The 25,192-nt window shown below is 42.4% G+C and overlaps 1 protein-coding gene across 1 annotated transcript in view; it reads right to left on the bottom strand.

Annotated features, from left to right (window-relative positions):
• Window positions 1-326: 326 nt before the first annotated feature.
• brinp3a.2 (bone morphogenetic protein/retinoic acid inducible neural-specific 3a, tandem duplicate 2) overlaps window positions 327-25,192 on the bottom strand; it is a 66,220-nt gene continuing 41,354 nt past the window's right edge. Inside the window, exons 4-9 of the mRNA XM_085775156.1 lie at window positions 24,495-24,685; window positions 13,207-13,312; window positions 12,792-13,028; window positions 10,046-10,268; window positions 2,500-2,842; window positions 327-1,638 (exon numbers count right to left, since the gene is read on the bottom strand). Of these exons, the coding sequence (XP_085631282.1) occupies window positions 868-1,638; window positions 2,500-2,842; window positions 10,046-10,268; window positions 12,792-13,028; window positions 13,207-13,312; window positions 24,495-24,685 (1,871 nt within the window). The 3' untranslated portion in view covers window positions 327-867. The remainder of the gene's footprint in view (window positions 1,639-2,499; window positions 2,843-10,045; window positions 10,269-12,791; window positions 13,029-13,206; window positions 13,313-24,494; window positions 24,686-25,192) is intronic.

Raw genomic sequence — 25,192 nt, 5'->3', positions numbered from 1 at the left:
CTTGACAGAGTGGTGCTGGGATAAAAAACCTTTGAAATTGTTTGGTTGAAGTTGAATGGGGGGAACTAGACGTACTGTATGCAGCTTGTTTCTTTTCTCTTTGAGTTTCACATTGTTTGTGCTTGTAAGACCATTTCCTCTGTGAACTTGAGAAAATGTAGAGACACATGGAGAATAAATTACCCGAAGAGAAGTGTGTGACTGTTATAATCACTTGGATCCAGTTCATTTAGCCTTACTTTTAATTTGTCGAAACTTTTTGAGGGTATTTCATAAAAATAAAGGAAGGAAAGGTAGTACCAGGAAAAATGTTTCAACAGCTGGACTCTGTTATAACATGATGTTTTAATATCAATTTATCTACAAAATCTTTACTGACACCACTGTAGTCTGGTCTTCATGGAAAGTGCACTGTCACTGAAGCAAAGGAACATATAAAAATTACAAACAAACAGACTGTACCAGTTTGACCGTAAAATGTCCATTGATTGATTCTGGCATCGGTTTCTTACAGTATAAATGAGCAGATTCATATTGAAACAGGATGGTTCAACTTTATGTAGTGGTATCTGAATTTCTACGATAGAATTCTTTCTTTGAAGAGTTTGTTCTTGAGAAAACTGTTGTGCATTTTCTTTCCGATTCACCTCGTCTCCGTGATTTTGCACTTGAAGTTTAGTCGGGCCACAAAACAGAAAACCAAAAAACAACCAGATGAGTACATTCTTCAGCTGTCCAAAGCTGGTCCTCAGTTTGGTAATCCCAAAGAGACGGAGGACAACTTTAACCCCTCCCACACACACATGTCTCGTGTCCAGGAGTTCTCACCGAGGCCACCTACAGGCCAGATCTCCATTCAAGCAGCTGTTAACTGCACAGCTTGGTGGTCTCGTAATCCATGGAATTGGGCAGACGGGAGCTGAAGGCCTGCAAGGAGGCGTGAATGCGAACCACCTCGCTGGCAGTCAGTTTGAGCCGGTGCCGGAGGAGACAGGCGAACAAGTCCAACCTCTGTTGACCCGGAGGGGACAGACGGTTCACTCTGTCCCGTATCTCCAGGAGCTGAAGCATGGCCGTGTCCTGGGAGCCTTGGGTGTACGGGTAGTCCAGCTGCAGGATCAAGTCGCGGATCGCCTCCGGGTCGAAGTGCATGCTGTAGCCGAAGACCTGGATGCTGTTGATCTTCATGTAGCCCAGGTTTCGGCCGGGATCCGTCACCTCCAACGGCTCGTAATAAACGCTGTCGTTCAATCCGTCTTGAGTCTTAATCCGGCTCCGAAGGTAGATGTGAATGGTCTCAAAGAACGTCTTCCACTTGTTGCCCAGCGTCAGAGTCCAGTTGTAGCACTCGAAAGGCAGGTCCAGCTTGGTGGCCTGCCAGTCCGGAAAACTGTTCTCGTTGACGGGGATGTACCAGCTCTCCGAGTGGCTCCCTCCGAAGGGGTTGATGTAGAGGGTGAGGACCGGCTCCAGCGTGCTGTTCTTTGTAAGGCAGATCTGGAGGGATATTCCCAGCAGCATATGGACCATGTTGGACTTGTACTTGTTGCTCTTCAGCGTCAGCAGCATCCTCTTCCTCCACGAGGGGTCGAACCAGCTGTTGAGTCGCATGTCGTTGCTGATGAAGATGGCATGGACCTGACGAGAGAAAAAACCAGAAAGCACACAAAGACAGCATCGGTACACAGCGCACATCTACACATCTAAAACATGGCACAACAAACACATGGAGGAACTACAAAGTGCTTTGGTTGCCAGAAGGGCAGAGCTTTGTAATGCTGAGTGGCTCCTGTGAGGAAGCATTTCCTCCTCAGGCTACAGCTGTAAAAAGACAGTTCTGCTCTGAGTCAGCCTGACGTGATTAACCCTCCTGTTGTCCTTCTGGCTCAAACTGACCCAATGTGTTCCCTCCCTCCATCTATCTTTCCTTCCTTTTTCCCTTCTTTCTTTCCACAATCCTTTTTCCCTTCCTTCCTTCCGTCTTCTTCCTCCTTCCTTGAATCTGCTCCCTCCCTCCATCTTTCTTTCCTTCCTTCCTTTGTCTCTTCCTTGTTTCCACAATTCTTTTTTCCTCTCTCCCTCCCTCCCTTCCTTCCCTTCGTCCTTACTTCTTCCTTTCTTTTTGACCCAATTGAGCCAATGTGTTCCCTCCCTCCATCTATCTTTCCTTCCTTTTCCCCTTCCTTCTTTCCTCCCATTTTTCCCTTTGTCCTTCCTTCCTTCTTTCCCCTTGTCCTTCCTTCCTTCCTTCCCTTCATCCTTACTTCTTCCTTCCTTTTTGACCAAATTGACCCAATGTGTTCCCTCCCTCCATCTATCTTTCCTTCCTTTTCCCCTTCCTTCTTTTCTCCCATTTTTCCCGTTGTCCTTCCTTCCTTCTTTCCCTTTGTCCTTCCTGCCTGCCTTCCTTCTTTCCCTTCGTCCTTCCTTCCCTCTTTTCTTCCTTTACCCAGGAGGACAACAGGAGGGTTTTAAACAACGGCTAAAAGCAAAAACTACCTCCAGCCTGCGGTCGGCCCTCTGTAGCAGGTAGCCCAGCTCCAAATCCTGGAGGTCCGTCTCGAATCCCAGGTAGTTCTCCGTGGAGTCGGCCACCATGGGCCTGCAGAAGCCCTGCGTCAGGGCGAAGCCCAGGTTGCAGCTCCCGCAGCGGGTGTGGTTGTCCGGCGCACACGTGGCGCAGGCCGAGCCCTCCCCGACGGCGCAGGGCGGCGGCAGCTGACAGGGGCTGTGCTCGTATCGGCAGCTGCAGCTGTGGAGCTCCTCGGAGAATGCACCAAGCTGGTTGTTCTCTGAGCAATACAGCAGAGACTGGAAGTGACTCAGCCAATATGACTGAGGCCTGGACCAGGGAGAGAGGGAAAACACACACACAGACAGAGAGAGGGAGAGAGAGTGTGTGTGTGTGTCAGAGAAAGAGAGAGGTTATTGAACAGGACTTATAGCCTGAACTAGCTTAATAGATAGCAGCTTTATGAGGTCCAGGGCACCTGTCTGGGGCTGCAGACAGCTTGCTCGTTAAAAAATAAAAAAGCATAATCAGCATAAGGAAAAGCATGCACACAGGCCGGAGAGGATTCCTGTAAAGGATGCTTTCAGTAATTTGTGGGTCTCTGTGAAACCTCAGTTGCATAACCGTTATTTCAAGAGCATCCGAGCAGCTTTATACTAGATAGAAAACATTTTCCACCCAATCACTTCGATCGGTGACATGATAACAAGAGAGCTGTCCTCGTGGTAGGGGGCAAACGGCACCCGCTAATGACAGCAGTCAGATGTGGTTGATTCTTGATGTGTTGAGCTAAGATTTGGCTTCGACAGAGACTTTTTAACGTCTTATAAACAAATCAGTGATTAGTGTGATCTGCTCCTGCCCGACTGGAAAATGTGTATTTTTTTAATGGTACAATCGCTGTTTGCCAGACAGAGTGGGTTCAGCATCTCCAAATTTCCATCTGTCGAGATTCTAGGATTTACATATATTACAGAGTTTGTGGAGTTTTATTTCAACCAGGGACAAAAAAAAAAAAAAAAAAACTCCTGCATGTAATTTCACAACCCTGAACCTTCTGTCTTTGTGTCAGTTTGGTATTTCCACCAGGATAATGATCCCAAGATTGTTCTGGAACAATAATCCATGAAGGCAGGAATACCTTCATGCCATTGAGTCAACCTTGCCTTGCGATTCTTGCAGAGTTCCCTCAGGTATCTGTGTTTTTGTTGTCCTTAAGTGTTTGATGAGTGTAGGTTACACTACACAACGAATATGGGCACAAAGTCTGGGTGTTTGAAAAGGAAGCAACAGCAGGAGACGGCACAGAGAGAGAGATGGGGAAGAGAGAGGGAGAGAGGAAGTCGTCTTTGATCAGTTTGTGACATAAATATTAGAAGTGCGCTGCAGCCGTAGGGTAACTTACTCTCAGACATACGTATAATTCTCCCATGTGGGCTGGAGTTTGATTCCCGTCTGTAGCACTTTCTTGACTGTGATCCCTTTATGCCTCTTATCCTCTTTGCTTGCTGATGAGAGGAAATGCACAGTACCGCTGGCTTTCCTTTTAGAAAAAAAAAAAAAGAAGCTTTTTCTTTGATGAGGGTGTATTGTGGTAAACTTTATGCTAATCTGAAAATGTTTGGTGGATTACATTTGGGGGCATCCTTCCTCTGTATCCCCATCTTATTGTGTCGTTTGGCAGTGGGAATCAAGTCTGAGTTCAGAAAATCAACCGATTTAAATATCAAAAAAAGCCCCCCTAATGGAAAAAGCGGTCATGGGAAATGAGCCGAAAGGGTTCTTTTCTTTCCATCACTCGCTACCTGTGGGCACAGCGTTTCACCTCCGACAGCTTGAGCAGAGAAAGCGGTCGCCAAGACAAGGCTGCAGTTGTGCTGTTAGTTCCCTGGTGTGATTATGTACCAGCCCTCCTGCTCCCTGTGAGGCTGCTTCCACACTGCCGCTGTAAACCACAGTGTCCTCTAACTTCTGTGTTAAACGAGCAGGAAAAGCCGGAATTTAAATCAGCCATATTCACAGTAAAAGCCAGGGACTTTGACTTGCTGAAGACTGGTGGAGTTTAAAATTGAACCCACGGTGGATTTTCCGAGACAACAACAGTACTTAGAATAAAGGATAAAAAAAGCTTCGACTTAAAGGGACAGTTCAACATTTTAGGCTAAGGGAATTTCTTGGTTTCCCTCATCAAACTCATCAAATACACAATCCAACAACTCTAAAACGCTGTCGTGGACAAGTTGTGAGCTGCACAATCACCACGCTATGAGATAATATCGGAACGTTACGAGACGGAGTTGCTTTAGAGGTAAATTCATGCAAAACTGCTGATGCGCGTTGCGTTCAGGGACAGTTTTTCAGCAAGCAGTCTCTGTATTTACCCTGTATTTGCCTCGAAAACGGCTCAGTTTCGTAACGTTCCGTTATTATCTCATAGCGTGGTGATTGTGCAGGTCACAACTTGTCCACCAGAGCGTTTTGGAGTTTCGGGATTTTGTATTTGATGAGTTTGATGAGAGAAACCAAGAAATTCCTTTAGCCTCCATAGCGTAGCTCTGAGCAGCCTGCTGCTCCGCTCCGCCATTCTAAAAATAGCTTACACCGACAAATAAAGGTAACGAACCTACTGCTATGACTATTTCGATTATGGCAATGGGCCAATTTGCCAAAATGTTGAACTATCCCTTTAAGTGATGTGCACCACATGGTCAAACGAATATGGACACAGAAACTTTGACACTACATATTATCTTTAAACATAACCCTCTCTTTCCACTGGCATTACTGTAATATCCTAACTGAGGAGATTTGCTCCCATACAGCCACAGGAACGTGCAGCCAGGGACCCTATTTGCTGATCGGGCCCCGGTTGGCGATAAGACTCCGGCTTGGTCCCCGGGTTGTTAGATGGGGCTGAAGTCAGGGATCTGTGCAGATCAGTCAACTGCAGTCTTCAGCTCTGAAACTGGGATAACCAGGCTTTGAGCAATGTCATGTTCAAAGCCATTTCAGAAACAGTTACTGCAAAAGTTGGAAGCACACTCCATACACACACACACACGCCAGGGCTATTTTAATTAAAGTTCAAAGAGGTCCAGTTAAACAAGATCTCCACAAGCACAGGCCTGGAACATCGCTCTGAAACCATGTGACCAGAGCGTAAAAGGCGAGAGAAGCTGTGTCAGTTAAAATAGAGACACTTTGGCAAATTTTAATGATTTGTCCAAGTCCAGGTCCAGACTTTGGTCCGCCTATTAGTAACCTCTGCTCTATACAGTTCATTAAAGATCCTGTTTTAACCCCACTGTGGTGTGGATCCATAAGAAGATGGAAGATCTGTTGTTTTGAGGAACAAAAATCATCAAAATGTAGTTTTAAACGATCTCTCTGGAGCTCTAGTGACAACAGGAAAGTGAGCCAATCAGATGAGAGGAGGCTCTGAGTCTCAGTTCTGTTTGGTTTGCAGTTTTCTGAATGACTGAATAAAACCGATTTTTGGTAAACACACAAGGAAACAGGGGCATGGCCGAAAAAAAAGCGACTGCTTTGTTGTGACATCACAAAGTTACATAAGTCCTGACGGCTCGTTTTGGTGCTCAGAGCCTGAATATAGGCTGTGTGCATTTCACTGTGATCTGAGCACTTATGTTCACAGTATCAATATAAGACTAGGATCTGTTTTATAACAATAAGAAACAACATGTAATTCTCATTTTTATACCATACGGGGCCTTTAATGTCTGCAAATTTGTCAAATCATTCACTGAGTCAATCGATACTAAAGTGGAATCAACAGACTCAGTGTGAACACAGAGAAAGAGAAAAAATCAGTATCATGATGTGCAATAATCACACCTCCTGGCCATCTTTTTTCCTTTTTGCAGGAGATAATGTGACTGACACAGTGTGAGTCTGAACGCCTCGACAAGTTCATTAAAAACCTATTCAACATTTTAGCGTCAAATCTTAATTGCACTCTCTTAGTCGTCAAACAAAGTTGAGAGGACTCCTTTTTGAAAACGCATTCAAGACCTTGATGATGTACATGAAAGAAAAAAAAAAGAAAAACCTGATACCTTTTTCTCTTTTTTTGTGGTGGGAGGGGGGCGGGGGGGAGAAGCCTATGAATAAGAAAGGCATTTTCTAAGCTGATTAAAGTCGGAGTACTGAATACATCTCTTGAATGACAATGTGCATCATTACGCCTAATGGCAAAAGTTCCCACACAAAGTGTACTACGCAGTTTTATCATTACCCGCCTAATAAAAGCCAAGCTGACTGCTGCTTCCACTGTCTTATATTCGCTCATAATTGTCAGCACGGAAGGAAAAGTAGCCCCCAGGAAGCCGAATGAATTACATATCTCTCATCTATCTCAAGTGCCGCGAACAGGATGGGAAAGAGAGAGAGAGAGAGATAGGCTTTTTTTTCTTCCTCCTTCTCCCCCCTCCGACAAACTGACAGACATCCTGTTGTCGGTCTCTTTCCACTGAGTATAAAGATTTCTATGAAGAGTGAAAATAAAAAAAGATGAAGCTTAACAGTCGACGCAACGGTAATAACGTAGATAAACAGTGTCTGGATGAGGGCGATGATGACGCGCCCTTCTTTTTTCTTTTTTTTTCCCAGGCAAGTGGGCGGTGATATCAGCCGCAAAGATCAGTGATTAATGTGTGTTTTGCCAATGTGGTGGAGAGAACAAGACAGATTAAAGGAGGGAGGGAGGAACGGGGAGGAGGAGACAAGACAGAGAGAGAGAGACGGACAGACAGAGAGACAGACAGACTGGACGTTGAGCTATGAGTGAACTGTATGGATTAATCCGGCCGCTGATTTATGTGTTGTGCTGTGTACCATAACCGCCATTACTGCGGTGGCACAGTGGAGGTTAACGCAGTGTGACTGACAGTGATTGGATTCATCACCGTCAGCGATCGACCCTGCTGACGTGGGATAGGATACCACTGAATGGGATGATTTTTTTATTGAGTTTAGGAAACACCAATTCACCTGAAACATCTTTAAAAGATACAAGAAGCTTCTGTTTCTGGCTAGGAGATGTATTTTAAAGCAGTGGATAAGTGACAAACCTCCAACGGTCACACAATGGTACCAAGAGACATATAAAGTTTTGAATGAAAGGGGATGATAATCTGTTTGAGGTAACATGGTCGGCTTTTCTGAGGTACTTACCCCCACCCCTTCAGGACACTGTAAATAAGGGGAGATATACTTTAGACTGGAATACTTCCACTAGATGATTTTTTGGTATCAGATGTATTATTGCCAGTCTCTAACTCTCCCCTTCACTGTTTTTGTTTAGATCTTATATGACTATATCTACTTGTGTAATTTAATTATGTATTTTAAATTTAATTTTATTGTTTATCTGTCTGTATTTCGTTTACTTACTTTTTTTTAATCAATTCCTTTTTAATTATTATCTATTTATTTTATTTTATTCTTTTCTTTTCTTTTCTTTTCTTTTCTTTTCTTTTCTTTTCTTTTGGGTTTGGATGGTGGCTTGTTTTTCTTTCCGTATTGATATGTGAAAACAGAGAGCACTTGTATGTTGTCGATGATTTGTTCGATAAAAATCGATAAAAATCTATTGGAAAAAAAAAAAAGATACAAGAAGCTGATTCTGAATAAAGCTACATGTTGAAGCAATACTGTATTAAAATACCATTACTACTTCTCTAAAAAGGTCAGACAGACCTTTTAGAAAGACGTGAGATGCTGTTGTGGGTGCATTTTAGTAAAAAAGAAAAAAAAAAAAAACGAGCTGAGACATTTCCTTTGTCCAGACTCTGAGTCCAACATAGTTGAATACAGCTTCCTGCAATTACCACTCATGGCCACAACAGGCCACAAGAATCACGGAGGAGGCTGCGGAGGAGTGGGTGGGTGGTAGTGGTGGTGGTGGGCTGTTTTAAGTGTCCTGTTTTGACACTGGTAACCATGGTTTTCTTTCTGTCTCACAACCACAAGTACATAGGTACTGTCACTTAGAATAAATGCTGCTCGAGTTGAAGCTGAAGGAAATATACTGGAAAATGTAAAAGTAGAGTCAACTACAGTGAGTCTGATCTGAACAAGGGGAGGGATTAAAATGTTACACACTGACAATAATGATAGATTATAAAACTATTTAATTAAAAGAACCTCTGTATCCTATAGTCTCCAGTCATTTGGTAGTTTATGAGGTGTGAGATGTCTGTGTCTGTGCTGTGTGGTGCTGTTGAGCTGTATAACATTACACCGAGAGGTGGAGATGGCCCTGACTGACATAAATGTAACACAATAATACAAACAAACACCTGAATAGCACAGCAGGTGTCCCACAGACTTAGTGTAGCAATATTAAGTTGCATGAATCAAAACGCCTGCTACTGCTAAATCATTAACAGCAGAACAAAGCAGTGGAAAAAGGCAGCGTTGTATAAACAACATAAACTCTGCCGCTGCCAACAAAACACGGACCGAATGATGTGAGGTTGCTAGGCAACAAAGTAGTTGTTGATGCTCTACTCACCTCTCTCCCAACAGTGAGTAGCGACAATCTTTTTTTTTTGCACAAACCTGTCTGAACTTTACTCCGTGCGTTTAGTGAATCATCAAGTCCTCCATGATCTCTTATCAATTTAAATTCCACTCATTCATTTTCAATGGAAAACATAAGAAGTCCACTCCATAAACCAGTTGTTAAACAGGAGTTATTATTTATCTAGTGTGGTGACTGATTAAGGTGGATGTCATACTTCATTTTATTTTAAAACCACCCTCACATCTCCTCTGTTTTTTTGTCAGCAACTGTTTTTGTCTTTAAATGTGAAAAATTCAACTCAATTTAAAGATACTTAAAGTGAAATTACTGATTTTCATCAAACTTTATGGCTCTAATGAGAGTAAATGTTACTTTTTATTTCAACCAGTTGATTTTCTTCTTCACATCATCAAAAGGTTCAGTTAAACCTTGATAAACCAGACTGGAAAATGCAAATACAAGACTATATTTGGGACAAAAAATGTATGAGGCTGAACTTGCACTTACTCCACAAGCTACAAATGAACACATTTCATCGGATGCATCATTTGAAACGACTGTGGAAGATGTGCAATTGTTAAAAAAAAAAATGGAGTTTCCTCCCTTTGTAGCCAGAAACCACTGGAGAGAATCTATTTTCAGGGGGATTTCAGAGGATTTCATGGAGATGAAGTCCAATGAAATGGAATTAAGATTTCATGATTTTGTGAAACTTTCATGAAGCCTCATAAAGATTTCATGGAGCCGATACTTGTGGAATCAGGGACCACAAGCGTAGGATGAAGTTTACTGTCGTAGCAGCAAAACAGGCCAGATTACGGTGACGTGATGTTCAGATGACTCAATGTTTACCGGTTAAAACATGTGTCTTATTTGTTTTTACCTGCGTTTCATACAATGTTGAAAAAGAAAAGAATGATGGGTAATAAATGGTTTAATATGAAACATATCAGACATATGTAGGTGTGATTCGGGGCCGTGCTCACCGCTCTCTCGGGAGGCGGACTTGGGGCTGTCGGTGACATCTTTTACTCAGACTGAAGAGCTTGAAGATGACCCTCTGGGCTCGTTTGGAGAGGACCCGCATGCTGTTCTCCAGCTGCTCGTACCGCCACTGGAACAAACTATCCAGACTCCACAAGTGTTGGATGGTGGACACGTTGAGGAAATAGTTCTGGGGCAGCCTCGAGTAGAACGACTTGAATTCATCTGTTAGAAACAAACAAAAAACAGAAAAAAACAACATTATAAAGTGTAAGTCATGTCTGTGTGGCCTCACTTTGATTCTTCCGTCCTGTGTTTCCTTCTCCATGGGTCCAGCTCATGTCAATAACACCTGTCTGAAGCCGAACACCCTGACAAGGATCATCTGGATGCTCCATTAACCAATTGAAAGGTGCACATTGGATTGCGGAGGAGCTATAGAGCGCCGAGAGAGGATGCAGGCAGCGCTTGCATCCTTTTCCATTTCCAAGTAAGAGGAAACAGACGGCTGCATCTCTCAGTCACATTTGAAGGAGCCTTTGAATTTGGACACGCCTTGGCAGCCTGATGTATTGGGCCAGAGACGCAGACTTTGTAGTATCTGAATTGGGACACAGCGTCGGACAGGTGGTGCTTTTGATCAAGTTCAGTAAAGCAAAAAAGGGAAAATCACCAGGGATGTCACTCTAAGAGGGTAAAAAAGAGGAGAGAGAGAGAGAAACGGTCCACTCTGTTGCAAGAAGCAAAATGCTTTATGGGAACTATGGTCTCAATTTAGACTAACACTAAACCACAGAGTAAGCAACAGCAAAGCATTATAATCATTTTGAATATGGCATTTTAATGACTAATATATTCTGCTGAATATTGCACCGTAGATACATTTTACTACTGCCACTGCAGCATCAGTGCTACTACTGTTAATAATATCACACAAGGTGAACAGTCTTTATGCCCTGATTAACATGCAGTTATTTTTACTTCTCCACTAACCGCATTACACCATGTTTCTGTTTGAGTTTGAAAATGATTAGACAGCGTGTTACATCTGCCCCCTGGGGGTTTCTCATTCAAAGGAATAACAAAAGGCAGGGTTGAGTGATGTCATGAAATAGCATGGGATCATGGGAGTTGTTTTTGAAACCTTAAAAATGAAGTTTGAACCGTGCAGGATGGAAGATAAATTTGGGTTCAAACAAACAAGATCGATATGTGCACAGAGGAGATATGACATCAGGTGGTCAGATGTTATCAGGATTCAAATCACATATTTCTGCATTTAGGGTGATTTCAGTAAACAACTCAAGTTGGAAAAGTTATATTTACAGTTTTGTCACATTCTTCATATTCTCTATCATTTAAGTTTTCATTATCATCAGTAGCACCATCACCTAAAAACTTTCCTTTTTGCCAAAGCCTTCTATTAGTTTCCTGTCTGCAGACAAATGACTGTTTTTCCTGTATACCTATGTAGCACTTTGAGATTTGTCTTAAATATAAAGTGCATTATAAATAAAATTTAGTATTAATATTATTACTATTACACTGCACATGAAGAACTAAGTACATTGTGTTGAATACAGCAACAAAATCTAGTATCTGGGTTGCTGTGAAAGCAGGAAATGAAAGAATAAGGACGGTATGATACCATAAAGTGTATCGTATCGTATCGTATCGTATCGTATCGTATCGTATCGTATCGTATCGCATCGTAACGTATCGTATCATAGCGTAGCGTAGCGTATATCATATAATATCGTATCGTATCGTACCACATCTTATTGTATCGTATTGTATCGCGTCATATTGTATTGTATCGTATCGTATTGTATTGTATCATATCGCATTGCATCGTATCGTATCGTATCGTATCGTATCGTATCGTATCGTATCGTATCGTAAGAGCCCTGGTCTAAAACAACAGTCCAGTGCTTCACATTCCTGATCCTGTTATTTCCCTCTGAGTGCTTCCATTTGCTTTAAGGATGAACAATAGCACCGGCACCAGCCAGGAACCTTTTCCTCTTCCTCTTCAGTGTCAGTAATTCTCTTCCTGATAAGGCATCAAGGTAGAAACCTGAGCTCTCCCCACGCTGAAGGACACATTTATGGCTCTTGCAGGTTTATCTGCATTCTGGGCACACTCCTGCCCTCATTTCACACCCAGCTATTAAAACATAAACTTTGAAAGTAATTGCACTTAGGGATATTTCAGCCAAATCTGAAGAGTGTAAGAAAAACGAAAAAAAAAAAAAAAAAGAGAGAAAAGACATCCATTTTGATTTCACCTGAGTAATAACCACCAAGGCAGGGTGACCGAGCACAGCAATAATAACCAAACATTATGCTAAGAGCTTCCATTCAAACCCCGTCTCCCCCGGTGATATGAAAACCCAGACCGGCAATAAATGGGTTTTTATAGCTGATTAATCTGCTCTATACATACTGTAAACTACCTGAGCCAAACGCTGTGGATTTATTTATTTATTCTAAATCTGATTCTGTCGTGTTGTTAATTTTCTATATGCAGATCACGAGCCAGGAGCCAGGGCTGACAACCAGCTGTTATAGTTCACCTATAAATCACAGAGCAGGGAGGAACATACACATAGGATTATACAGTAGAGATAAAAACAAACCAAAAAAAACACCTGAATTCATCCTCACTTCCTGTAAAATGAATGATTTACACCCTGGAAGATTCATTTTTCCTGCTTTTAAGATGAGACTCGTTCATTTATTTCTCACCTGATTCCTCAAACTCCTTGTAGAGGATCCCCCACGTCTCCGTGATCCTCTCCAGGCTCTCCTCCATGGCTTGGATGTCCATGTAGGGGCAGTTGCATTCTGGGAACTTGTGGTCGCAGCTGCACCAGCAGTCGTTGTCCTTGCAGACGAATTCGCCCTCTCCGTTGCAGGCGATGTAGCTGAGAGCAGCCTGCACAAAACCTTCTCTCAGGTAGTCTGGGAGGATCACCTGCAAGCCTGTAAAACACAGCAAAGGGTTTAGTACCGTCATCAAACTCTGAAGTTGAGGAGTGACAATGAAAGTATGAATATATATATGTGTATATATACACACCACAGAGCTTGTAACTCTTCTATATAAATCTATATATCTGTATGCCGAGCTCTTATTGATGTTTATCCGGTGTGAACTAACCTTGTAGCTGGACTTTATTTTCAGGGCTCTGGACCAGCACGGAGCTAACGGAGTCAAGGTTGTCATAGTTACTGCATCCAAGAGGACCAGTGCGGGTCTCTGTCACCTGGGCAACAACAAATAAAGAATAAAAAAAATAAAAAAAACATTTATGAATTCTCCTCAGCATCCATTTCAGAGCTAGTGTGTGGTGGGTGGTTAAATGATAAGAATTTACAGACACACACATTAAATATATATTTAAAAAAAAAAATCTTTTAACTTTTACTTCTAAACTCGATTCAAAATTGGTTTGAGAGGAGCCTGGTGTAACATAAAGGGCTTTGTCTGCTGCTTGTAAATGAGGTAGTTTCTACACAATCAATTATACAAGTGAAAAGGAAAGAAAAGGAAAACTAGAGTAAGCTTATTTAGATTCTTCTAAATTGCTGTAAGAGTGCTTTGTTGCACTCATTTTTCTGCCGGAGTGCTACACTGCGTTTCTTTCTTTCTTTCTTTTTTTTGTGTCTAGTCACTGATTGAAGACGTTTCGATTGACCTTTTGCCACAAAGCAGCTCTTGCAAAGTGTCACCCTCCCCTACTTTTCCCCCACCTCATTTGCAAGAGAGAAGATCTTACTTCAGTGCTTTTTCCTTTTCTCTTGGTGGTGACACGGCGGGGAGCGTCTAACTGATTCTCATTTTTCTCCCCTTTTTGTGGTCGCAGGACACCATATTATTTTGTTCTGCGATTTGTCCTGGTCGGGTGCTTGTCAGAGGACAGTTGGTTGCAAAGTGACAGATGGATGAGGCGAGACAATGAGGGTCAGTCGATCAGTAACACAGTCATAGAGGGGCTGATGGAGAGAGGAGAGGAGAGGAGAGGGTGGTGGTGGTGGAGGAGGAGGAGACTCATATGAGGCCGGTGCTGCAGGGGGAAAGTGAAAACTCAGTGTGCGGCTCTTTAATCAAAAGCCTAATCCAGTGGAAAAAAGGGGGTTTGCGAGAGGAGGAATAAATATCGTCTGTGAAAGGGAGGAAGAGGAAAATGGAGATAATTTGAGTGCAATTCTACAGCTATAATATTTATGTCACATTATATCCCTTGTTTCCCTCATGAGGGATTTTAATGCCGATATGAATGTGAGGAAATGAGATACAACCCTGAGCTTCAGACCGCATGAATACTGGATCCATATAGGACTTATTTGATATGCCATATGATATGCCATATGGCAAAAATATTGACTGATGAGCAGAGCATTCAATTTCCTCTTTGCATAGCAGCTGCTATTCACTATACATACATTCTGGTATATTAAAAAATACTTAATAGGACATTATTGGCCACCTGTATCTCGGCACATGGGTGGATGAGGAATGAGGGGGGAGGGGGTTAAGATGTTCTTTGACATGTTTATTTCCTCAACGTTTTATTCCAGGTGCTACAGAGTTGAAACTCTTTGACTGACACATTTTAAAGGTGAATACGCAGGTTCGGTTGCTTTTTTTTTTCTCTACAGAGCTCCCCCTACAGTTTTCGGGCCCCCACCCCGCCACCCCGGCCATGAGCTTTAGTTTTAAACGACAAGGCAGTCCATAGAGCGATGGTCCGTGGTTCGGGCGAGACGAGGTCTGACACACTGGGTACGAGGCGCTGATCTTTCAAGGTTGGTTTTGTCGGCCAAGAGATGTTCTATGGAAGGCACGGGTATCACCGGCCCCCTTTTACTGGGACAAGAGCCCCAGTATAAATGGAGCATAGGTGGTAGCAGGGTTCAAAATTAGCGGTCGCCAGTCGCCAGTGGCGACTAACTTTGATGCTTTGGCGAGTAAAGGAAGCCGGCTGACTGGCCACTCTGGCGAGTGAAAAAAAAAAAACTACTTCGTTGTTGTTACTGTTCCTCCCGATCCGCTTGGGTTGTGAGCCGGTGTCGTTCAGATCTTCAAGCTCACAACATGCCGTATAGCAATGATTTGTGACCGATTACAACGCTCGCGGCGCACGTGTGTATTCCTCTCTCTTCAGTCTGGTGTTTGGCTGCACTTTCAATAAGAAAAGTTCCATATGAGCGCTACCAGCTGAGACAGAGCACAATGGATGTGGCATTGATCAGATATCGCAGCGCACATGTTTATTTAACGGCAAAAAAAAAAACATCGCTCCAATTTTTTTTTTTTTTTTTTTTTGCCGTTAAATAAACATGTGTGCTGCGATATCTGATCAATGCCACATCCATTGTGCTCTGTCTCTGCTGGTAGCGCTCATATGGAACTTTTCTTATTGAAAGTGCAGCCAAACACCAGACTGAAGAGAGAGGAGCAGCAGAGCTCCTCTGACAGCTCCTCTGTGGAGCTGCAGGAGAGCTGCCACGTCTTTTTTTTTATTTTTTATTTTTTTTGCAGCGCCGTTATTACAGGTGATGCACATCTATGTCCGTGTAGGCACATTTATTGTCTGATCTTCCTTCATGGTGCACAGTGTCAGTCCTCCTGTGAAACTTTTAGCTAGGCTACTAAATAATATGACTGAAGGCAGTGGAAGTCTGCACATGTCGACACGCCCCCATGAGTTGACGACATAAGGAGCTAATAAATAAGTAACTGATAGTATTATTCGGTCAAGTTCTTGTTATAGGTTAATGGTTAAACGGTTAACCATGTGCATCCCTAAAATAAACCTTTTAGGGAAAAAAGGCAAACTTTGACTCCTTTATTCCACACAAAAATATGCTAATAGCTATGATATGTGTTAAAAATGCTTATGAGTGTATTATAACAGTTCAACACAATGAAAAATATACATAAGGCCAGTAAAAAATCTTTCTGGCTAGTAGATTTTTAAAGCTCACTAGCCAGTTGGCCAGTGAGCAAAAAAGTTAAGTTTGAACCCTGGGTGGTAGCCTACACTTTACTGCTGAAAGAATAAGCAATAATCGATCATAGGCGCTGATCCTGTGGGTGATCCATTTCTTGAGCGCCCACTAAAAAGGTTGAACACCCACTGAAGGCAGGGTTTAATATGACTCACCGATCTGAACCATACCTAGCCCAGTGTTTTTCAACCTTGGGGTCGGGACCCCACGTGGGGTCCCTGGAATTCAAATGGGGTCGCCTAAATGTCTAGCAATTGATTTAAAAAAAAATTCTGATAAAAATATTTTTTTGACTTATTATTTTTCTTTTCAAAATAATGATTAAAAACACCACAGACAATCCTAAACAACTATATTTGACACTTTCACTGTCTCGAATATAAATTGAGATCAAATAACATGCAGCATATAAAAATATCCGAGCTTGCGCATCTTGTTTGAAGGTCACCAGAATTTTGTGATGTCAAAATGGGGTCTAAGCCAAAAAAGGTTAGGAACCACTGACCTAGCCTGTTTGATTGGATTCACAACCTCTTCTGTTAATCAAAATCTGTAGCCTACATTAACTGTGAATAATATAAAATTTTGATTTGTGCTCTGTGTGTTTTATTTCCCTTTGAAGTTACGCATTGATCACCTGTTTTGTTTTGCTTTTTAATCTGAGAAAACAGATGTCAATCATCACGTTACGCAAAGATGCAACTAGTGAATTTTGGCGCAAATGAGGAGGAAAGCAGGAAAAAAGAAAACAAAAGGACTTAGAAACATAGTTGAGTAAGATTATAAAAACATAAGTAGAGCTTAATGACTGTCATTTAACCATCACAGTTTAATTAAGGTCAGAATATTCCATAGTTCCTCTTTAAAACAGCAGCAGGAGCAAAAAGAAACAGCTGAGATTGGGTAATTCTGATCACCGGTACATACAAGAAGATGAATAACCAGAAATATGCTGCGCAAGTAAAAGGTTTGAGTGTGATAATGGATGATCGAGTTAGCCATTGATGTACTCCACGGTAGTCGTGACAACAATCGATCGAGTCATGGGCCTGGTGGAAGAAAGAAAGGAAGAAAAAAAAAAGAAAAAACATATTTCTCTGCCATAATGAGAACACAACACAGATCGAGAGGCTGTCCACCAGGAGAAAATATGAAACCAGAGATTCCTGCTGCCTCCCGTCGCCTTGTTCATCAGCGGCGTGCAGACGGCGCCCGGCCGGCGCGGCCCCAGTCAGTCAGCTGGTTGGATATTGCCATCGATTCAAGTCGAAAGGAAATTCTCAACTGGTAACAAAAATGATCCCCGCCGCTCTCGAACAACTGGCGTCATTACTCACTGAACAAACAAGCGGGTCTGCGCCGTGACTCCGTTAAAAGGGAACAGATTTTCACGGCACAACAGTAACAGTCGGCGGCAGCTTCCCCTCCGGAAAACCAGCTTCTATTTCCTCTTTGCATGAAGTCCACAGGGCCGGAAGAGCTCTCACCTGTCTCCAGCCTCCGTCACATTCATTCATTCATTCATTCATCACCTTGTTTGATTTCACATTTATGCAGAGGACTGGCTGGTTGTAGCTGCTATGTCACCATTTGTATGAGTTTTTGAGACTTTTACATCCTCACTGTGATCCCCCCCCCCTCCCCTGAAAAACCTAATGTATACAATCAGATACATGCAATGATCAGATAATCCACCAGGGTGCAGTTATTTATGCACCAGCAGCCTTCACTTCGGACATCCAATATGGCCGCTGTCAGTCAGTGACCAAACTGCGTTTTCTCATGAATATTTTTGCCAATTTTGAAAAAGTTAAAGCAGAAGTAAGCGATCCGGTCGTTTCTTGTCAGCCGATGGAGTTAGCAGCCCCCGCCCTCGTCATTGATCTATTGGTCCTCCTCCCTACGTCACCACATTCACGCGCATCCCTTGGCTGCACACACAGCCCTTCATGCCATTCTCTCTCCTCATTGGATAAAGGTTGTAGGATACAAGGAAGTATACAAGAAGTTTTCTCCTCGGCTTACAGCAGAGCAGAGAGACTGACAGACCCGAAACACGGGTCTGTCAAAAGACCAAACACTCTATGTAAGTGATTGCTGTCAGAAGATATAACTATTTAAGACTTATATTAACACAAACATTCCGCTTACTTCTGCTTTAAGGTAAGAAAAACTTAAATTGTTACTGAAACTACAATAGAAACAGTTACTGCATTGATGCAAAGTAAAACTACTTAATATTTCATAACTTATTTTATAGTAGTGTATATACAGGCATTTAAGGTAATTTCCTATGCAAATCTGATATGCAATTTTTTTTTTTAATTAGCATATATATTTTTTTCATTATTTGTCAGAAGGTCCAATAAAGGGTCCAATTTCAAAATGTTATGATTTCCTGACAATTATTTCATGGTTCAGGCTTTACAGGGTTAAGTTATAGGAGGGGGCGACGCCCTGAATGTGGAGGAATCTGTCTCCTTCTTTGACTCACTTTCCACCAGTGATGGAGGTGAATCTCCCCTCTTTTCCTCTTTTCCACCTGTCAGTTACGCCAGATGACTGCCTCTGGAGCATGAAAACACGCTCTAGTCTCTCCTCTTCTTTTCCCCACTCTATAGCTACATGGACAAAAAAAAAAAAAACTCTAATTCCCAAAGAAATGAAACAGACAAAAGCACCTGCCTCTCCACCACAGATGTGCCCACCTCAGCTGCAAAAGAAAACACCCTCCCTGAACACAATGTAGTGCGAGTGCAACGCTTTGATACAAGCAGAGGGAGTCTGACTCATGTTCTGCTACAGCAGAGGAAGCCGCACTTCACAGGCCGACTACCGCTGCGTTCCCGAGGAACGACCCAAAAAAAAAACAAGGCCGAAAGGAGGGTCATCCTCCCCTCTGTCACCCTATTAACCCCGTGCTTCCTGAAGGTGACAACCGGAGGCAGAAACCTGTCATGAGCCGTGTTTCCACAAGATTCATTTATCTTCCCCCACCCCACTCACCATATGTGCTCATCACGGCGCTTCCTACAGACTCAATGTGCTCACGGCGGATGAAGATCATATCTCACTGCGAGCTGATAAAAAGCATCATCTCTCTGCTTTATTTTCATCACTCTTATCATTGTGTTATAACAAGGAAATCGTTAACACTCACAATAACACACAAACAACTCTTTTTTTGGGGGAAAGTCTCTTTCAGGAGGAACACACAGGATCAAACTTTGGAGCTGGAATTTAAAATTGAAATAGTTGGATGTAGGGCTGACCTCCAAAAGTCGACGATTCGACGATTCGATTCGGAGGGGTCTGATTCGACTATGAACCTCGTAGTCGAATCTAACCCCTACCATTCTGACTATATGGGGGTGCCCACGGCTGCTGAGCATAAATTGTTACATAGAATGTCTTTTTTCGTTATAAAAAGACTATTTTGATACAAAATCTGCCTACTTTCTGTTAATAAAGAGTTCAAAATTATGTGTGCGTTTAAACGGTAGTCTTACGTATTAATAAATCACCCACTGCAGTTGCACAATTAAATGAGCGGAGGTTTTTTTTTTTTTTTTTCAAATGAGCGGAGGTGAGCAGTAGGACCGTCAAAGTCACTGCAGAACACTCACGGAGTGGCAAAAAGACGAGGGGCAGAGCCGCCAAAGTTTAAAATCAAGGAAGTCTGACAGTCTAACTTTGTCAACATTTATCATGCATGACCTGACAGAACAGCAAAACATTGTGAGGATACATCTGACTTTGACCGAGTTACATTCAAGAACCTGCTTTCAGTCACGGAAAATAAATTAACTCCAGCGGTGATTTTTTTTTCGATGGATCAGCTGTGTTTACCGTTTCAAGTGTCAATAGTTCTGATGGTTAGACAGATGAATTATTCCCTAACACATCCTAAAGTTTGACATGTCAGAGTTTTTCAGAAGAGGAACTTGTTTTTTTTTCCGACTTCCGAGTTGTCATGAACGCACCATCAGTGTCGGGAGTCACAGCTGTAATCTCGTCCCTCTGCAGCCTGTCTGTCTCTCTGCCGGGTTCGCGGTCGCACTGTGTGTGTTACAGGATTGATTAACGTAATGTATGTACGGATTGTCGAGTCCTTCTGACCTCCGTTTGTTTTGATACTACATGTTTTACCCGGTTTCTCTGTGTCCACGACCACCGCTATCCTTCATCACGTTGAGGGATGTTTGATTTGCCACTCACAGTCCGAGCAAAAGGAACGTTGTCCAGGGCAACGTAACATAAACGCATACCCTGGCTCACAATGGCTACTAAAAATCATCCAAAGTGTGGAAAATAAATAAAGGTATTTGTTTTACACCTACCATATTTTTGGGGTGTTTTAGCTCTTTTGTTTGAAACGGAAAAAGTCGCAAATTTGCTGCTATCTAAAAAAAAAAAAAAGGTTCGACGATCAGTCGACTATGGCAAAATCTGACGAATCAGATTCGACTATGAAAATCCTTAGTCGAAAACAGCCCTAGTTGGATGTACATTGAGATTATAGAGACAAATGCAATGAGTTTATATCAACTCACATGTTCATATGATGTGGAGTCATCGTGGGAAAATGAGGGTAAAGTTATCTTGAATCTGAGTATTATGGGAGCTGTTTTCATGTAGGTCAGTCTGGATGTTAAAGCCTCACTCCGACTCCCTCGACATGGGCTTTTTGATTCCTCTACTTGCTGCTCAGCAGGAGAAATAAACCAAAAAAAAACTGCACTCGTTTGAAAGGTCTCTTTAGTCTGTCTCCAACAGTGAGTCAGTCCCCAAAGACTCTGATGTTAAAATGTCCAACTTCACTTCACAGATAAACATGGTGGGTACAAAAAAAAAACAAAAAAAGGAAACAGCCTTGGTCTCCTTCATGACGACGGCACAGGGGGAGAACTTTACATTTCTGCATAATCGAGGGTGTGGCCTCTTTGAGTGACAGATGGGTCAGCTAATACCGGCCATGAAACGACATACACCAAAGTCTTGGCTCCTCCTATTTGCTTATCTTTGGATTAGTGGCATGAGGAACTGGCAAGATGGCGACAATGGACCGCCTGACTCAGACATACACACATAGACGCCTCACTGAGCAGGTTGGCCCATTGCTGCCATATGTCAGTGTGTGTGAACTAATACAAGTGAATGGACTGAACTTTATGAAGCACTTTTCTACAAAGTGCTAGAAGTTAATGCCTCTCATTTACCAGTTCACACACACAAATATATGTGGGAAACAGATAAGCACCAAAACAACATGTGTAACATTCTCTGATGATTAGAAATGTTAAAGGACAATTCCAGGCGAATTCAACTAGGGGGTGTATTTTCATATCATTTTAGGTCTAAAAGAAGGAATCTGAAGATTTTCAGTTTAATTGCTCCTGTTTTGCGGTAGTTGTGTCTGTCCCCGCATCGCCACGGCAGCAATGAATGGGAGTGGATGTAAGTTCCGCTGTTTAGGCTGTTTACAGCCCTCAAAGCCGCAATTTTTTTCCACAGACAGCGTCAGATGGCTACTCAAACATGCACCGAGAAGTTTATTTACTTCAAGCAAGCCGACATGTTTGTAAAACTAGATCTAATTCAAAGTCTCCCGGAGTCTCGCGCGAGACCCAGTTGCCGTGCTCGGTGTGTTCAGGTGCAGTGGGAAAAGCTCCCGTTTGTGTCATAAACACAGGAATACTCAATTTCCCTACGGGGACAAATACATTACTACAAATAAACAAATAAATTACTACTACTAAATTACTACTACTATATCAACTCTTGACTTGCTTCAAGTAAAAAAAACTTCTCGGTGCATGTTTGAGTAGCCACCTGACGCTATCTGTGGAAAAAAATGTACACACAAGCAAGTCAAGAGTTGATATTCCTGTGTTTATGACACAAACAGTAGCTCCCATTGCACCTGAATACACCAGCACTGCAACTTCGGGCTCGCACGAGACTCCGGGAGACTTTGAATTAGATCTAGTTTTACAAACATGTCGGCTTGCTTGAAGTAAATAAACTTCTGGGTGCATGTTTGAGTAGCCATCTGATGCTGTCTGTGGAAAAAAAATTGCGGCTTTGAGGGCTGGAAACAGCCTAAACAGCAGAAACTTACATCCACTCCCATTCATTGCTGCCGTGGCGATGCGGGGACAGACGCAACTACCGCAAAACAGGAGCGATTAAACTGAAAATCTTCAGATTCCTTCTTTTAGACCTAAAATGATATGAAAATACACCCCCGAGTTGAATTCGCCTGGAATTGTACTTTAACTACTCCTTATACCATAATGGTATGCACCGAACCCAACGTATGCATTGTTCTGATGTTTTTATGAATGTCTACAGCTACTGATGTTTGTGAAGCTATTACAGTGATGATGAATGACAGTTAAATATTGCATCTGTGTCTATAAGAATAGATCCTGACACATAGATTTGAAATCTGTGTTAAAAACAATCACTGACAAAGGAACTATAAAACTGCACAAATATTGTAAAACCTATTATATATAACTTTATCCACCGCTCCATGGTTTGCCTTTGCACCGCCGTCATTCAAAACAAATGCACATGGCAGCGACATTGATGTATGATTCAGCGCTCAATGCAGCATCTATGTAGCCTCCTATACAGTATGTCTATGGTCTCAAAACTGGTCCTCGAACAACTGTTGTCTATCACTTCTTCAGCTACCTCTATTATCTCCTTTAGCCACTTCTTAGTATTTCATATTGTAGAAAAAACATGAAAATCTCTTTTTCTTTTTCAATAATTTAATCAAAGACCAGTTCAGTAATCCCACAACCAGAAAGCTCTTAAATACTCAACGTATATCTGGGTTTTAGGACTCTTAGTGTGATTGAGTATATGTATGAGTGTGATGTATGAATGGGATTATTCACCATCTACATGAGTTGGAGGGAAATGACTGCCTTTTCTATAATTACAGTTGAATCCTCTGCTATTAACGAGCGTTGGCTGTGCCCAAGGCGTCATGTGTTGTGAATGTTTCTCCTTGAAAACAGGACACAGAAAGAAAAGTCTAAAACTAAAAACATCACGTCATACTGTATCACTCCCAGCTACGGTAATTGTGTTTTTCTTTTTATTCAAAAGAAGCTTCTCCGGAAAGATTCCCATGCGAGCGTCTCCAGATTGCAGCGGAGAGGTAAATCTTAAATCTTAAAACCCAGAAACCATGTAGCGTCACTGTGTGTGCATGCTCACAGTGTTTACACTCAAAGCCAGAAACAGGAGCACAAGGTCTTAGGTTTGTAATTCCAGGCCTGGCTACAGCAGCTGCCTTTGAGATGTGTTGAAGAGGATTTCTTAACATTAATCATAAAATACCAAGTTTCATTTGGACAAAATGTTGCGTACTTTACACTATTTGCCCCAACAAAGCTGCTTTGCTCATTTAAAAGTCTGTCAGGACTGTGCAGGCCTCTGTTTTCAAAGTGCATCGTCAATTTGGTCTCTGGAGGTAACTGTAGATTTACCTGAATCTCATATAAATAAATGATACAGTATTAGCTAAACAAAATCATTTTCAAAGCATTGGGAAATAGGTGTTTTGCACTGAAGATGGAAATCAAAGTAAAAGAAGCAGGAGATACAGTGATGAGGCAGGATGACTGGCCTTTGCCTCCGAGGCTGCTGTTCTTATTACTTCATTGTCATGATGTAATGAGCAAAACTTGATCGATGAGTTGTGGAAGATCAAAGTTAAAGGGATAGTTCAACATTTCGGCAAATTGGCCGATTGCCATAATCCCTATAGTTTTAGGAGTAGGTTTGTTACCTTTATTTGTCGGTGCAAGCTATTTTTAGAATGGTGGAGCAGAGCCGTGAGCTGCTCAGAGCTACGCTACGGAGGCTAATGGGATTTCTTGGTTTCCCTCATCAAACTCATCAAATAATCAATCCAACAACTCCAAAACGCTCTGGTGGACAAGTTGTGACCTGCACATTCACCACGCTATGAGATAATAACAGAACGTTACCAGACAGAGTTGTTTTAGAGGCAAATTCATGCAAAACCGCTGATGCGCGTTGCCTTCAGGGACAGGTTTTCATCAAGCAGTCTCTGCATTTACCTCTAAAACAACTTTGTCTCTGTTATCATCTCATAGCGTGGTGAATGTGCAGGACACAACTTGTCCACCAGAGCGTTTTGGAGTTGTTGGATTGTGTATTTGATGAGTTTGATGAGGGAAACCAAGAAATCCCATAAGCCTCCATAGCGTAGCTCTGAGCAGCTCGCGGCTCTGCTCCGCCGTTCTAAAAATATCTTGCACCAACAAATAAAGGTAACAAACCTACTGCTAAGACTATAGGGATTATGGCAATGGGCCAATTTGCCAAAATGTTGAACTATCCCTTTAAGAATCAGTGCATTACAACAGAGAGGTAGAGGTGTGTTACCTTGATGGCGGTGGAGGCGATCTGGATGTGGTGCAGCTTGCGCAGCGTGCTCTCCCTGTCGATGAAGTAGGAGGCGGCCAGCTGGTGCAGAGCCTCCAGAGTCACAGTGGAGGAGTTCCCCGTGTAGTCGCTCACCTCCGCCTTCTTGCTCAGTTTCCTCTTGTCCACGAATATCGTTAAGGCCTCTTCTCCTGCACGGGACACGGAAACGTTTAATTCATTTAAAAGAAAAAAAAGAAAAGATGAAGTGTGGTCGCACTGTCTCTCTCTCTCTTTCCTCACTCGTCTCTTCTCTGACATAAAATCAAAGCGTTTATATCTTAAGTGTTTTAAGTGATTTTTTTTCCCTGTTGTTTGTCTTGGTTGTTGGTGCTAAACGCTCAGCGCTGAGGTGTTTCCTCTAAATCGCTTGTCAGTCAAGGCGTGCAACCTCATGTCAAATCTTTTCACTTGGATTTGCTGTTATTGAAGCGTGAGTGTCTGCAATTTAGCACTTTATTTTTTAATGGTTGGCACATCGCTAATGGTAGCTTTTTTGTTGTTGTTGTTTTTCTTTTGAATTTGAACTCCAATTAATCTACGATTTAACAAGTTGCAGTGAGTTTAAAAGCTGCCACGTCTGCTCTGCTCCAAAAGACACATTGACTGAACTCCTGAGCCTCCGAAGCCCAGAGATAGTTGACCTCCATTAGGATAAG

This window comes from Trachurus japonicus, chromosome 4, assembly GCF_045865225.1.
Source record: "Trachurus japonicus isolate A0001 chromosome 4, Traja_1.0".
Lineage (NCBI taxonomy): Eukaryota > Metazoa > Chordata > Actinopteri > Carangiformes > Carangidae > Trachurus > Trachurus japonicus.
This window is presented reverse-complemented; position numbering and strand designations above follow the sequence as displayed.